The sequence below is a fragment of the Rhineura floridana genome, chromosome 12, assembly GCF_030035675.1.
Source record: "Rhineura floridana isolate rRhiFlo1 chromosome 12, rRhiFlo1.hap2, whole genome shotgun sequence".
In the NCBI taxonomy this organism is placed as follows: domain Eukaryota; kingdom Metazoa; phylum Chordata; class Lepidosauria; order Squamata; family Rhineuridae; genus Rhineura; species Rhineura floridana.
The window spans coordinates 33,551,270-33,565,694 of NC_084491.1; the positions used below are offsets into that span (position 1 = coordinate 33,551,270).

Below are 14,425 nucleotides of genomic sequence, written 5' to 3' on the forward strand. Positions count from 1 at the left end.
TGACTCCCCTCCTTTCACTCTAATTGGCTTCAATCAGCAGGAAAGGAGCATGTTAGAAGACTCTTCTCAGCAGCTAACACACTCCCCTTTCATGTTGATTGGTTCACAGGCCCTGCTGGGACCCTGCTCCCAAAAAAGGAAGGGGCCTAAGACCCCCCTTCCGACCCCAGACGATTACACCTCTGTGTACACCTAAAACCAAAAGTGCGTTAGAAGGGAAGCAGTCTTTATTTCTCCCAAGTATTGTATAGAAGATTAAAAGAACAAACACCAAATCTTTCCAAATGACGACGATGCCGAAGGCTTTAATCCGGAGTCAACCCAGCTGCAGTCGATCCGAACGAAACGCGCAGCCCCCAGAGCCGCCGCGCGCCGCGGAGTCTCTTTAACACTCTCCGCCGGCGAGTGTGAGGTTGCGTGTTGCCGCTTTGTCAGTCCTTGGACGCGAACCAATGAGTGCGCAGCGTAGGAGGGCTGTCCGCAATCCCATATCTTGGAGCGTGTCTCGGTACCAGACCACGAGTGGAGATAATTGTCGTGAAGAAGTATCTCTCCCGGCGCGTGGAGGCTTGCGCTCCACTTAGGGCTCCAGTCAAGCGCTAGGTTTTTTCTCTCTGTCTCTTCCTCCTCGCGTCTCCCTTTCAGTAATCCTTACCAAAAAAGAAAAGAAAAGGCATCCTCTTGTCTCTGTTGGCTTAAGAGGACCCCGCGATCGGACGTGGGGGAAAGCTGCTACGAGAGAGACGAGCCGGAGACGCGATAGCTCTCTATATAACAAAACCCAACCTCGAGCATGACTGGACTTCTGGCAAAAATGCACAGCCCTCTCTTTTGGGCGATCTTGGCCGGGATGGCTTCGCTGTTCTTCTTCCAAGGTAAGGGAGATCATTCTCTCCGCTGCACGGTTTGTTATTGTTGTTATTACTTGCCTGTCTGGTTGCCTTTGCTGCAAGGGAGAAGCAGGGAGGTTTGGAATAGCCTCCACATTCCCACAGATGATTTCTCTCCCCCCCCACAAATATAATATCGATCTGGGTCTCGCTGCTGTTGGAGTAGCAGCGTAGACTGTGCAATTTGTGGATTGCAGGTTGTTGATGGCTTTATTCGTTTCAGCGTTACCCTTCGGTTATTTCTGATTCCGGAGCGTGAGAGTCCGCACGCCCCCGGCCCCCTCTGTCTTATGGATAGCAGTGGCAGATGCAAAAACAAACGACAAAAAAGGTGTACGATCTTCTTGTTGGCATCGTTGGCCAAGATCATCTTCTGGCTGGGTTTTCCTTTAAGGAAAAGGATGGGAAACTTCTATGTGCAAACTTCTGCAGCTGCTAAGTGGCAGGAAATAATTTTGGGCGGGGGGGGGAGAGAGAGAGAGAGATGGGGGGAAAGGTAATGGCTGAGAAATGGTCGCGTCCTCTTTTTCTCCCCAAATGATTTCTCCTCCTGAATGGTGTAGTAGGGTAAACTTCTCTGCTATGTGTGGGTTGGGTTGCGAAAGGTACAGCAAGAAGGATGGATCAAGGAGGTGTAGGGCTGTGTGCTTGTTATAATTTGTCCAGCTCCTGATCCATGGTGGCTAGGGGGGTGTTCTCGTGAGACAGCCGAGGCTTTTACAGCTGCTGTTGGCGTCCCCTTTTCAACTCGCCTTGGCTTGGCTTGAATTTCTCTCCAAGATGTGTCAATGGCAGTGTGAGTTTATGGTTGCTACGGACTCCCCTCTCTCCAGCAGTGTGTGTTTCCTTTCCATTTCACCCCCTGGAGTTCTTGCCTGAAGGAAGGCGAGGGAAACTTCGCCGGTGGCGACTGAAAGGGTGACAACAAGCCATATTGTCATATAGCACACGCTCTCCCCCTCCCCTCTTCCAGTTCAGTTTAGGGTGGCCACACCACGGATGCAGATGAGGACTTGGCTTCCTGCACCTTTAATAGTGGTGTTGAAGAGGCAGGTGTAGCTTGTCATGGAAACTGCTGAAATCTTTTCTTCCACACCACTATTAAAGGTGCAGGAGCCCTCTTCTCCTTGGCACCAGGGCCACCCTAAACGCGGGTCGGCGGGCGTGTAGTACACGAAGCCTCCCCAGGTGCCCCAATGTATTGAGTCGGATTTGCAAACACAGCCCTCTCTCCACCCTAGCCCAGTTGCTTAAGCAGACTGGGAAAAGCCAGGTTTGACAGGGGGTTCAGGGCAGAACCAAAGATGCCCTTTGATGCTTCTCCTCTGCTTCTCCCCCCCCCACCTCCAAGAGGCTTTTAGTCTCCTTCCGACTGCCTAGTCCTCTCCATAAACTTAATTAAATACTTTCCTCGTAATCCTCCCTGACCCCTCCAGCTAAGGTCAATAGACTTGAGAGAGACTTAATTCACTTCGCTTTGGAGCTAGCCAGATATTCCCTGGAGTAAAGAGGAATGGGTGGGTGGGTGAGCAGGTGGCCAGATGGTGGGGAGGTAGAGAAGAGGGTGTGGAGAAAGCAGGGTGATGTAGAGAACCAAACACCTTGGGGATGGGCTGGCAGCTGGCTGTGGGAGGCAGCCAGACAGGTGTGCATGGACTTGGGTTTGTCTGTGCATTTCATTGGTGGGGGAAGGAGGGATGGGCCCATGCGCTTCTGCTGTGCATCATGCTGGCAAAGATGTCAGTTTGTGTTAGTTTCTGTGCAACCATCTGGAGATGCCGGCACAGCCTGTCCTTTCCACAAGGCTTGAGCTTTTATAAGGAGAAGGTGTGTTGCGTTTCTGCAGTGCTGGTGGGGCTTTTTGGCGGTAAGGAGGTGTCTGCTTTTTGTGGAGTTGGAGGCTGCCCTATGTCTGTAATTGGTGTCTTTTTGGGTAAAAAAACAGAGGTGCTGGTACTCATATCTTGATAGAAGTGCAGTGGATGCCAGCACAAAATAGCTGCTATGGACAACAGAGAAAGAGGTGCTGGTACTCCCTGCCGGTGAGCACCATAAAAAAAAAGAAGAGCACTGCCTATCAGGGTTATTAAATTGTAAAAATGGACACCCTCCCGTTCTTGCCTGGGATGCATTCACTGAAAAAGGTTTTGAAAGATTCCCTAATGCAACACAATACCTTTATCTTGCAGCATGGTTGAAAGTGCCTTTGGACTGTTGAGGTTTATCGAGGCTGCCGCTGCTTTTGGCAGTTCACTTGTGTGGCCCTAAAGTTTGTGCGTGCACACTTGTCCCACTGAGGAACGTAGGGTGCTGCCTTATACTGAGTCAAGCCATTTGCCCAACTAAGTCAGCATTGTCTACCCTGGCTGGCAGTGGCCCCTCAAAGATTCCTAGCCTTGCTGCAGATGCTGGGCATTGAACTTGGGAAGGTCTGAATGTAAGAAGAGTCCTTCTGAATCAGGCCAATGGCCTTTGTAGTTGAGCATCCTGTTCTCAGGGCAGCAGAGCAGATGCCAATCAACAGTTCAGAAGCAGGACTTAACTGCAACCACACTTTCTCTGCCTGTGACTTCCAGCAGCTGACATTCAGAGGCAAGACACAGCATGCAAAGCAGAAGCTCTACTATTGAGCCTCAGCCTGTCCATCGACTAAATTTTGGTGTTCCTCAGCCTGGTAACAACCCAAACTCACCTTGCCCCCCCCAACCCAAAATATAGGTGTTTGGACTAGAACCGTGTGCAAATGGGAGGGGGAAATTAAACTGAGGAGTGATGGCAACCGTTGAACTGGATTTCTCCTGGAGAAGTTGTGTGACAGTCCTGAGGGGTTACGATTAGCAGTGAGTTTTCCCCCAAGTGTCTTTCCCCCCCTTGTCACTGCAAGTGGCAGCAGCGATATATTGTGTTGGCCATGGGGCCACCATTTTGAATTCTCCATAATGCCCCAGATCTAGTGGGATTCTATGACATTGTAGCAAAAGAGGGTGGCTGTGATGAGAGAGTTCTGCAAAGGGGCCTTTTTCAAGGGGGTTGGTGGAAGGAAAAAATTACCAAAATTTTCTCCCAGGCAAAATGTCTTCTAGTTTGGCCTACAGGTAGGAGTTGTTCTCTTGAATGTTCACCCACATAAAAAGCTTCCTGCATGTAGAAAGCCAGCATATCAAGGAGAAATAGAGGAGCTACTTCAAACTTTTATCCTTGATGTGCTGGCTTTCTAAGTGCAGGGAACTTTTGTCTTCAAGGCCATAACTCCTGAAGTGGAGCAACCCATAGATCTGCAACTTCAGTCGTCATGTTAATTCTGTGGCTTATCAAGCCTTGAGTTTATTGTCAACTTTCCTCCCCAGAACCAGATGTCATCAGAGGACACTGGTGCCCTTTTTCACTTGTGATTCTTTACCATCTTACTTTGGTTGGAATTCTGTCCATCCTTCCATTTCAACCAGTTCACAGCAGCAAAAACATGTGCCTTGGAAAGACACCTCTGTTCTGTTCTGTAGCAGCAACAATAGTACATAACCCTGCAAAAAGGTTGCCCTAGGCAACTACCTAGGAGGCACACTGTTCAGGACAGCCCCAGCTGATGCTCAGGTGTCCTTAATGCTGAGCGGTAGGTAGGTAGGTAGGTTACTGTAACTGTATACACCAAAGGTCTCTCCAAAAAGTTGCCCTGGGTTTAGAAAGTTGAAATTACTTTGTGATGCCCCTTTTGCGATTAGGCAATATTTCCTCTTTAAATACAGCCAGTTAAACATTGGCCAATGAAATCTTGACATTGTTGACTTGTTTTGGTTATCCAGTGTTGGAACAGCTGATGGTTTTGACTTCAGAAGGACTGTTCTGATTTTTGCCGCTTCAGAACTACTCCCCCACTAAAAAAAATGGCATGGGGTCCTTTAAATCCTTTTGTAATTGTTTATGTAGTTCTTTTTAAAACAGGCTTGATGTTGTTAACATTTGTACCCCACCCTTCATCCAAAGGTTACAATAATTTAAAAATACAGCATTAAAACAACACAGATGACTTCAACTGTCTCATTTCTCCTAAGGCTTTATCCTTTGATTTTGGAGAATCTGCATGTCCTGTGCACTGGAGCGCTTCTAGGCTGCACATTCCGTTCATACAGAGCGTTCACGGAACCTATTGGGCCCCTTTGATGCCCTGCAGTTGAGGAAGGTTAAGTGGTGGGCAATCTGTCTTTCAAAGAAGCTTACTTGCCATCCTCTGTCTTCTAACTGTGTCATCTCCGATAAGCTTCTAAGGAATGCAGAAATTCTAGGGAGGGCTGTCACTTAGTGGCAGAGCACACAGTTTGCATGCAGAAGGTCCTAAGGTTCAATCCCCAACCTTTCCAGGTAGGCTTGGGGAAAGACCCCTGTCTGAAACCCTAGAGCAGGGGTCCCCACACCATGGCCTGCAGACTGCCAGTGGTCCATAAGCTTTATTTGGGTGGTCCACAGCCTATCTGTGGATTTGTGGTTGAAGACAGGAAATGGCACATCCATTGCATTTTATGTTCACATTGATTTTTAATTGTATTTTTATCGCTGCTTTTATTTCATATGTTGTGTTGTATTACAGTGTGAATTCTATGGAATTCAAATTGTAACACAATAAAATACAACATACAAGAGGCAAAATAAGCAATAAAATATAATTAAAAACCATACAGCATCTAGTGCAGCAAATTACAATTGCTACAACAGACAGAAAAATCATTAAGCGGTCCAGCAAGACCCTCGGCAATTTTCAAGTGGTTCGTGGAGAAAAAAGTTTGGGAATCGCTCCCCTAGAACCCTGGGCTCCTACTGGAAGGGTGGGACATAAATCAAATCAATAAATAATAGAGAGTGGCTACCAGTCAGTACCAGACCAGGGGTGGGAGACTTCACACTTACATGATCTACTTTGCCTTTCTTAGAATTCCAAGGTCCACCAGCCTGCTGCAAAATAATAGCTCAGCCGGAAGGTCATGTCCTAAGAATTAAGGAGCAGGATGCTTCGGAGCATATGCTCCAGCCCAGAAATTTGTGATCAGTACCAGAACCAAGCTCTTAACAAGTCCATTCACGCTCAAATTTCAGTAGTCGCTAAAACATGTCTTCCTCTAAAGTAGCTTTCTCTTCCAGCAAACTTATTGGACAGGTGGGGATGTGTTTTAGTTATTGTCAATGTTAGATAAGCAATAGGGAGTTGGAAATCCTTGTCGATCTTCAGCAAATCACACAGAGATCCGCTAGTAGAACCTGATCGACTTTTGAACCACCCTAGGTTTAGACACTACTGAACTAGATGGACCAGTGGTCCGACTCTGTATAAGTCAGCTCCTTTCCTCTGAAAAACAACAGGGTTTGGTTAAAACCAGCCTCATGTCTGACAACATCAGGTCATGGCTGCAGGATCTAATAGACAGCACACAGTTAATTAGAAATCAACAAGAGTTCTCTCCTCCCTGCACAAATAGTATTGTGCAATTCTGAATCACTGCAACTGGTCGTCAGACTTGTAGTTTGCACTCTTGATGTCCAGATTTGCTCTGTTTGCATGTTTCAATTTAGTTTGTGCTAAATGTTGCCTTTTGCGTGCAGTTCAGTCGTGGAATAGTACCATTACACTTACTCGTCTTTGTCCTGTAGTAAATGAAGATAAGAACTTCAAATGTTTAACACCCATGGAATCAGACAACTAGACATAGGCCATCTGGATTAGCTGAATGCTGCAAGAATGAACTTCCAATCAAATAATTTAATGAAGCTGCAATTTTCCTGCATAGCAACAAAGCTTTTGTTGTTGTTATTTTCAAATAATCCTTGCTGAGAAGAGCCTAGGTACTTGTTGCTAGAAATGGCCTGTCGTTAACCCATACCAGAATCCAATCTTTCTCTTTGCTTGCTTGATCATATAATTCAAGTGTTCAATTATACTTATGGATTTAGTTTTGTAGACCTTTCACTCCTTCCCCCATCCCTATCACATTTCTTCTCCTATTTCATCTCTGGATGGTTCATGGTTTGTAATATGAGTATATATGTATACTCAGCTTGTGGCGGTGACATCTCTGATCCTCATTGTGTAAGCTGGTTGAATAGCATGCACATGCCTTGTTTGCAGCCCAGGCTCTGTGAGGGAAGGAAAAGATGTCAGTTTGGCTGGGATAAAATCCCCACACAGTCCCTAGGGACAATAAGCCCTTTGCTGCAAGTGAAGGACTGGGAAGGAATCCCAGTAAGCTCTGTGTGTGTGTGTGTGTGTGTGTGTGTGTGTGTGTGTGTGTGTGTGTGTGTGTGTGTGTGTGTGTGTGTGTGTGTGTGTGTGTGTGTGTGTGTGTGTGTGTGTGTGTGTGTGTGTGTGTGTGTGTGTGTGTGTGTGTGTGTGTGTGTGTGTGTGTGTGTGTGTGTGTGTGTGTGTGTGTGTGTGTGTGTGTGTGTGTGTGTGTGTGTGTGTGTGTGTGTGTGTGTGTGTGTGTGTGTGTGTGTGTGTGTGTGTGTGTGTGTGTGTGTGTGTGTGTGTGTGTGTGTGTGTGTGTGTGTGTGTGTGTGTGTGTGTGTGTGTGTGTGTGTGTGTGTGTGTGTGTGTGTGTGTGTGTGTGTGTGTGTGTGTGTGTGTGTGTGTGTGTGTGTGTGTGTGTGTGTGTGTGTGTGTGTGTGTGTGTGTGTGTGTGTGTGTGTGTGTGTGTGTGTGTGTGTGTGTGTGTGTGTGTGTGTGTGTGTGTGTGTGTGTGTGTGTGTGTGTGTGTGTGTGTGTGTGTGTGTGTGTGTGTGTGTGTGTGTGTGTGTGTGTGTGTGTGTGTGTGTGTGTGTGTGTGTGTGTGTGTGTGTGTGTGTGTGTGTGTGTGTGTGTGTGTGTGTGTGTGTGTGTGTGTGTGTGTGTGTGTGTGTGTGTGTGTGTGTGTGTGTGTGTGTGTGTGTGTGTGTGTGTGTGTGTGTGTGTGTGTGTGTGTGTGTGTGTGTGTGTGTGTGTGTGTGTGTGTGTGTGTGTGTGTGTGTGTGTGTGTTGGGGGGGAATGGACTAAGAGCAGATAATGCAAGGGGGTGTGGAAGATTGAGAGAGCGAGCAGAGAAGGCAGCAGAGTGAGGCAATTCCTTGTCTGTGGGCTTTTAGGAGAAGCTGATATATGGCCTGTGGTTTGTTTCATACGTAAAGGCGCTGGGGTGGAAGATTTATCAGATCTGAAGGGATGGCTTACAGAAAAGGATTGCTAGACTGCCACAACATCATATCCCAGGTTGGCTGTGCTGTGGCTTGCAATAAGCCAGTCTTCTCGCATCAATGTGGCTGGCCTGCTTAGGAAGCCAACCATATCCCAAAGTCATTCCCTCGCCCTTCTCTTCTCTACTTTGGTCTTCAGCATCTCTCTCTTTATTTGACGGGGGCTGCTATTTCCTTGCTTCTCTGACTGCCTGCAGCAAAGGAATGTAGTATCAGCAGCAGGTTGGTACTCCTTCCTCTTGAGGTACATTGGGAGCTGCCTAATACTGAGTCAGACCGTTGGTCTATCTAGTTCAGTATCATCTACATGGCAGTGCAGGCAGGTTCATTAAGGTGAATGGGGATCTCCCTGCCCTGCCAGCCTCAGTCTGCCCCCAGCCAGTCCCCACTTGTTCTGCCTTTTTTACTTACAACCAGTCCAAGGGGGTGACACTGCCTGCCAGCTTCCTCCTCCTTAGCCTCCGTGTTGGCCTTGTGTAGAAGTCAGCAGGGAAGAGGATGGGAACAAACTCAGAATGCGTTGGCTCTGCCTGCCATTGGCTCTGGTTCCGCCCACTGTTGGGCTCCTGGTCTTCCGCCCTACCAGTTCCAACGGGCACCAGCTGCCACTGCCACACTGATGGGCAGTGGCTCTCCAGGATTTCAAGAAGGGGTCTCTCTCAGCCCTACCTGAAGATGTTGTGAAATGAACCTGGGACCTTCTGCATGCAGAGCATGTGTTCTGTTGGTGCAAGACAAAGCATTTCCCACGGTCTGGTCTAGTGTTTTGATTAGAGTGGGTGCAGTGGAGGGGAGGTGGTGATTAGTTCTGAAGGGCCTTGGCCTCCCCATCGAGCAGATGTTGATTAATAGGAGATTCCGATTTCTGAAGCTGGGGAGGAGAAAAAGAGGTAACAGCAAAGGAGCTGTCCGCTTCAGCACAGACCTTGTTCCTGCCCCAACTCCATAAGAAGTGCAATGGTTGCTATTTTTGCATTCTCTTTTCTAGCAGTCATTTCACTTCCTCTTAGGAGGATTTGTTCCTTTGAAATGCTTTCTGATCAGTTTTGTTTGGCTATAGCCTTTTGTTCATCTCCCTGGCATCTCATTTATTCTTTTGGTAGTCTCCCTCCTCTCTCCTAGCACAAGGCAAAGATTCTTGAAAAGGGAAAGCTGAGAAATGATTTTTTTTTTTTATTGGGGCCTCGTACTAAGCCTGGCAATTTAAGATTCGGCACAGCAGGCCGAGTTCATTTTTTCTGTTGCCGACTTGTGGCAGCCGAAATGTGAATGAGTGACTTCTTTTTGCAGGCACAGAGCCCATGTGGATAGAAAGTGGGAGCAGATTGCATCTTCCAAATTTTCCCCACTCCCCTTCTGCTGTTCCACCCACTGGAAAAGTGACATAACTCTGCACCCTGTCAAGAGATTTTTCAGCTGAGATCAGAGCATGGATTTAAATTTTGACATTTTCTTTTTAAAAAATCTTGGTTATGAATAATTTATAACTATGATCACACATGTGCAATTCACAAGTTTTTTTTAAAAAAATGCTGTAAATTAGCAGTGTTTTATTTATTACTGACTTTATACTTTACTTGATATGTAAATGTCCTAAAGTTTTCGTTAACTCTATAATAAATATTTGCTACTTTTGCCAAATAATTTTGTGTGCGTATGTGGTAAGGCCAGCCTGAATGTTGCACAAAGCAGGGCAATGATTGTGCCACAGTGTGGTTGCAATTTAAATGGCAGATACTACAGTTTATTTATGCATGATCCTGGACCTGCTAGGAGTGTGCATACACCTCAAGATTCACTTTGTACATATGCATTTAAAAAAATTCTGACCTGTATATGAATTGCTCTGTGCTATCTCCACTTCACTCTGAGCTGTAAGTTCTGAGCGACTTTCTATAAAACGAAGCCCTTCCCCCCCCTTCACTAAAATGGAGAATCTAAAAATGGCTGTAATTTTTTCCTTTTCACAGAAGTGGATGAAATTTGCAGGCATATCAGCTCCTCTGGAGTTGATTAAACCTGCCAAACTGTTGGCAGATACAACCAGGTATCCAGGGTTTTTGTGGAGGGCACCTTTGGAATTTTGATTTTTTTAAAAAGAAAAATGATCACTTTCATTTCTGCCAGAAATGGATGTACTTTGCAGGGCTGGTCACCCCTTCTAAGGAGATGAAGCCTGTCGAATTTCAGAATGATAGCTGTTGTGATTGTTTTGCAAGGACAGATTTTACCGCTGGGTGTGGGTGGAATAAAAAACATGGCGGGCAGGTGGTAGAAAAATGATAATTGTCCCCCAGGAAAGACTTGTGTGGGGAAATTTTCATTCTCCCAGCACACGCTGTGTTGCCCCAAGGATCACTGGTGAGAGATTCAGAATTTGGATCTTCTGAGTCTCATGACTTCTGAGGTTCCAGAGTTGTTTTTCTATGAATGGATTTGTGTTTCCATCAGTGAAAACAGCACTACCAAAACCCTAACATCAGATTATATCCATTTCAATTTTGGGTTTGGTGGTAATTCCATCTTCTGCTTGAATTGCAAGTTATTAGTCTCTCTACTGTCTAGCTCTACATGGCTGCTTTCCCCATTTGTACAGGCATTTTGAAAATCATAGTTTATGCCAATACAAAGCATTTGTTTTGTATACAAATTTGCCTAGGAATGCCTTACACAGCAGCACTACTTTCTCACTCTTTATGTCCCCCAACCATCTTGCAGTATTTATTTTTCTGGGAAACTACCTGTGCTAAACATTAGGGGCCATATTTGGTTGAGCTGACTCTGGAGTGGCTACCTGTTGGCAGTGCCACTACTGCCTGGTTGGCATTGCCCCAAGGCAGGGCCTTCTCAGCAGTGGTTCCCTGTTTATGGAATCCCCCCCGTGAAGAGTGTTTATCTTCTTCATTGTTAGCATTCAGGATTTTTAAAAAATCCATGTTTCCCAAGGCATTGATGAGTGAAATGGACTGTTCCTGGCAATCTGGAAATTATTAGCTGTGAGAATCTGTGACGGTTTTTAAATGCCTTATATTTATATTTAAAATTTGTATTTGCTCCTTTGTGGACTGCCCCCCTCGGTGCCTTTGGGAGGAAGGACTGCATAGAAATTTCATAAACAAATAAAATAAAGAATATTTGGCTGGTCTAATTTTGCACTAACAAAACAACAATTGGTGCACTTCTCTCCCTGTACCTGTTGCTCAGGTATCTATCTGTCCCTGAATTTACCTCCTTCACTTCTATATTAGTGAGCTGTTTATAGTCATTCATTTCTATGAGCATAGGGCTACAACATTTTAAAAAATGGAGGAGAAAGTGTGGAATTTTGGAGAATAGCTGCATTTGGGGGGTTTATTTGTTTGGGAAGTGCAAATTAGGTAGGTTCAAATTAAAATGCAAGCCAGTTGAATTTCTCTGAGTGCTCCAACCCTTATATCAGACTGTCACTGAGGTGGGGTGAGCAGAGCCTAAGGCTGAGAGACAGAACTGGTAGAAAACCACAATTTGGTTTTTGATTGTACATGAGGTGAGATTTGAAATGGGGTGGTGGTCTTCTGGGTTATAGTCTGGTCTGCCAGTCATGGTTCTCCATTGGTCTTTAGTGAGACAAAGATGGTTTGATCACAGCTTGTTTACACAGACAGAGAACTGTCAAAAGGCACATAAAGTGTTTTCCAAACAGGCAATTAAGGGTGTATGTGTATGAGAATTTACACGTTTCCAGGCTTGCAGAGGAGTTGAATGCCACAGGCTTGCCAAGTTCCATCTCTTAGAAAAGACAGTTCTAAACAAATTGCGACAGTAGTTCAATCCTATTTTCCCCAGCATGGGGTGGTGTGTTGTGTTAAAATTACTGTCTTGACTGAGATTTGGGGGGAGAGAAGTGAATGAGAGGCTTTTTGGCTGCTTTTTGGTTTGTGCATGATGGCGCCGATAAATGTGTATTTAAACAAATATATTGACTTCTTTCTGTTAATATCAAGATTTATTGTCCCTTGCAGAAAATAATAATAGCCTTGACTTCACTGGGGTCAATATTTACTACTCGGCTTGATAAAATCATTATTAGTCACCTCGGCAGCCGCCAATCGGTGCCTAATAAATAACAATAGTAATAACTGATGTTTACAATCTTAGACATCCCAATTACATAGTACATGTGCACAGTGTATTCTGCTTGCTTTATGACTCTGATCCACAGACATTTCTGGCAAGTTCCATTGGACCCTTTTTCTGTTTTTCCTAAACCACAACCTTTATCCCACCCCTTTGCCTGATGTTCCACCTTGGATTACAAGGAGCTAGTTTAGAAAGCCAGGGAAATAGAGGAGGACAGGCTGTAATTTCAGGCTGTTTGGGGCAGGAGCTGATTTCCTGTGCTCACACCCCTGTGAAGAATAGTGAATGGAGGCCTACATGTAGGTCTCTCTCTCTCTCTCTCTCTCTCTCTGTGTGTGTGTGTGCGTGCGCATGCACATGCACATGCTGCTGTTCTGTGTAAACACAGGGAAGTGTGCAGAATGCACTACAGGATGGACAGTCAGCCTGTTGAAAATCTCCTGCCTTTCCTTTTTGTTTGAAATGAAGCAAGCTTCTGGTCCTCAAGATTGCTTTGACAACCCACCCTGTGTACTAGGACAGGATGAAGATGAGGGAGGTATTCAATGCCAGCCCTATTCAGACTAGACCCTGGATGAAGAGTGGGCAATAAATGCTAATTATGATGATGATCGTAATAATAATAATTTCCATGCTATTTTGCAGCCATGTGCAAAAGGTTCAAAAGTGACTTTTACTGTTGTCTTTGAAAATGTTCCCTAAATATGACTCTAATGTTTCTCCATGGTATTGGTCGATTGGAGTAGCTTCTTGAGAAATGAGTTTCCACAGTCATTGGTAACGTAATGTTCCACCGAGACAACATTCCTTTCAATTACTCCTTTGTAGCTCTCTACGATCCTGGCATCTCCTCCTGTCTCTTGTTTTTCTTAATCTTGCATTTTTCAGGGACTTGTGTAGTGCTTTTGATTCTTGGAGAGCCAAGGCTTCTAAGCAACTGATCTGCCCATTTCTCTACCCCCTTGGCTGCTTTAGCTTTTAAAAGCAACCTTAGCCCACAGAACTTTTTTTTTTATTTTCTTATTTTGAGGACTGGGGGTGGGAATGACAATTTGACAGATCTAGGTCAAATCTGGCAGGAACTGCTGTCTTCCATGCTGACTTGCCTTTAAAAAGCAGGAAGAGAAAAGTGGATCAGCCTAATTCCCAAGATCCCAAGAGCTCACTGTGAGGAATGGTACACTGCCACTAGTTGCCAGCTGTAGATGGGAGAGAGGATGCAATAACATGTGATAAGATGATGAGAATCCTGAGGTCAGGTCATAGCAGGGAACAGCTCAGCAGAATCATTTTTCAAAAAACCAAATGTGCCAAATTGTTGGGGGTTTGGAGAAGGGCAATTTTGACTGCAGGCTCCAAACAATGCCAAGAAGTAGTATAATGCCCTGAACTATCTCTTCTAGCTAGTGTGAATGTTGGAGCATGCAAGTGTACCAGGAGAGGACAGGAGATGGGGGGAGGTATTCAGTGCCAGTCCTATTCAGACTAGACCTATTGAAGTTAATGGATATGACTGACTTAGGTTCATTAATTTCATTTGGTCTACTCTAAGTTAGTAATGCCTATAAACCAATGGGTCTACTCTGAGTATGAGTAGCATTGAATACCACACAATGGGTCTACTCTGATTAGAAGTTAGTTGGATACAACCCAAGGCAAGTACCTTGGGGGGGGGAAAAAACCCCTGCATTACTATGTTGGTGAAATTGATCACTGTATGCCTGTCATCTTTGAGTTAGTGTTGTATAGTAGTTAGAACGTTGGGTTTGGGCTAGGGAGACCAAGGTTCAAATCCCCCCTCATCCATAAAAATCATGGAGTGAACTTGAGCTCACCATGCTCCTTTATTTATTTATATCCTGCCCTTCCTCCCAGCTACTCTTTTAGCCTAATCTACTACTTAGGGTGAACATAGGAAGCTGCCTGTCATGAGCCCTGTGAAGTGGTCCTGGAGTGAAGAAGAAGGTGCAGAATGGGACCCGAGTGAGGGTCTTAGTGGCTTGCAACTAGGAAGTGCTGAGACAGTAGATTTCAGTACTTTTTACAGGGATAGCTCCTCCCTCTTAGCTCCAGTTACAAGAGAAGGAACACAGCTGAACAGGAGCCTATCCCTTCTCCTCCCCTCCACCCCCCTCTTCTCCCAAAGTGCTGCCGCCATGCACACCTCCTCTAGAGGAGGAGGCTCTCAATGAGGTGCCACTGCCCC

At 45.5% G+C, this 14,425-nt stretch overlaps 1 protein-coding gene across 1 annotated transcript in view; it reads left to right on the forward strand.

The window, feature by feature from the left end:
- The first annotated feature begins 294 nt into the window (after positions 1-294).
- NTM (neurotrimin) overlaps positions 295-14,425 on the forward strand; it is a 1,016,090-nt gene continuing 1,001,959 nt past the window's right edge. The window contains exon 1 of the mRNA XM_061592407.1: positions 295-875. Coding sequence (XP_061448391.1) covers positions 794-875 — 82 coding nt within the window. The 5' untranslated portion in view covers positions 295-793. The remainder of the gene's footprint in view (positions 876-14,425) is intronic.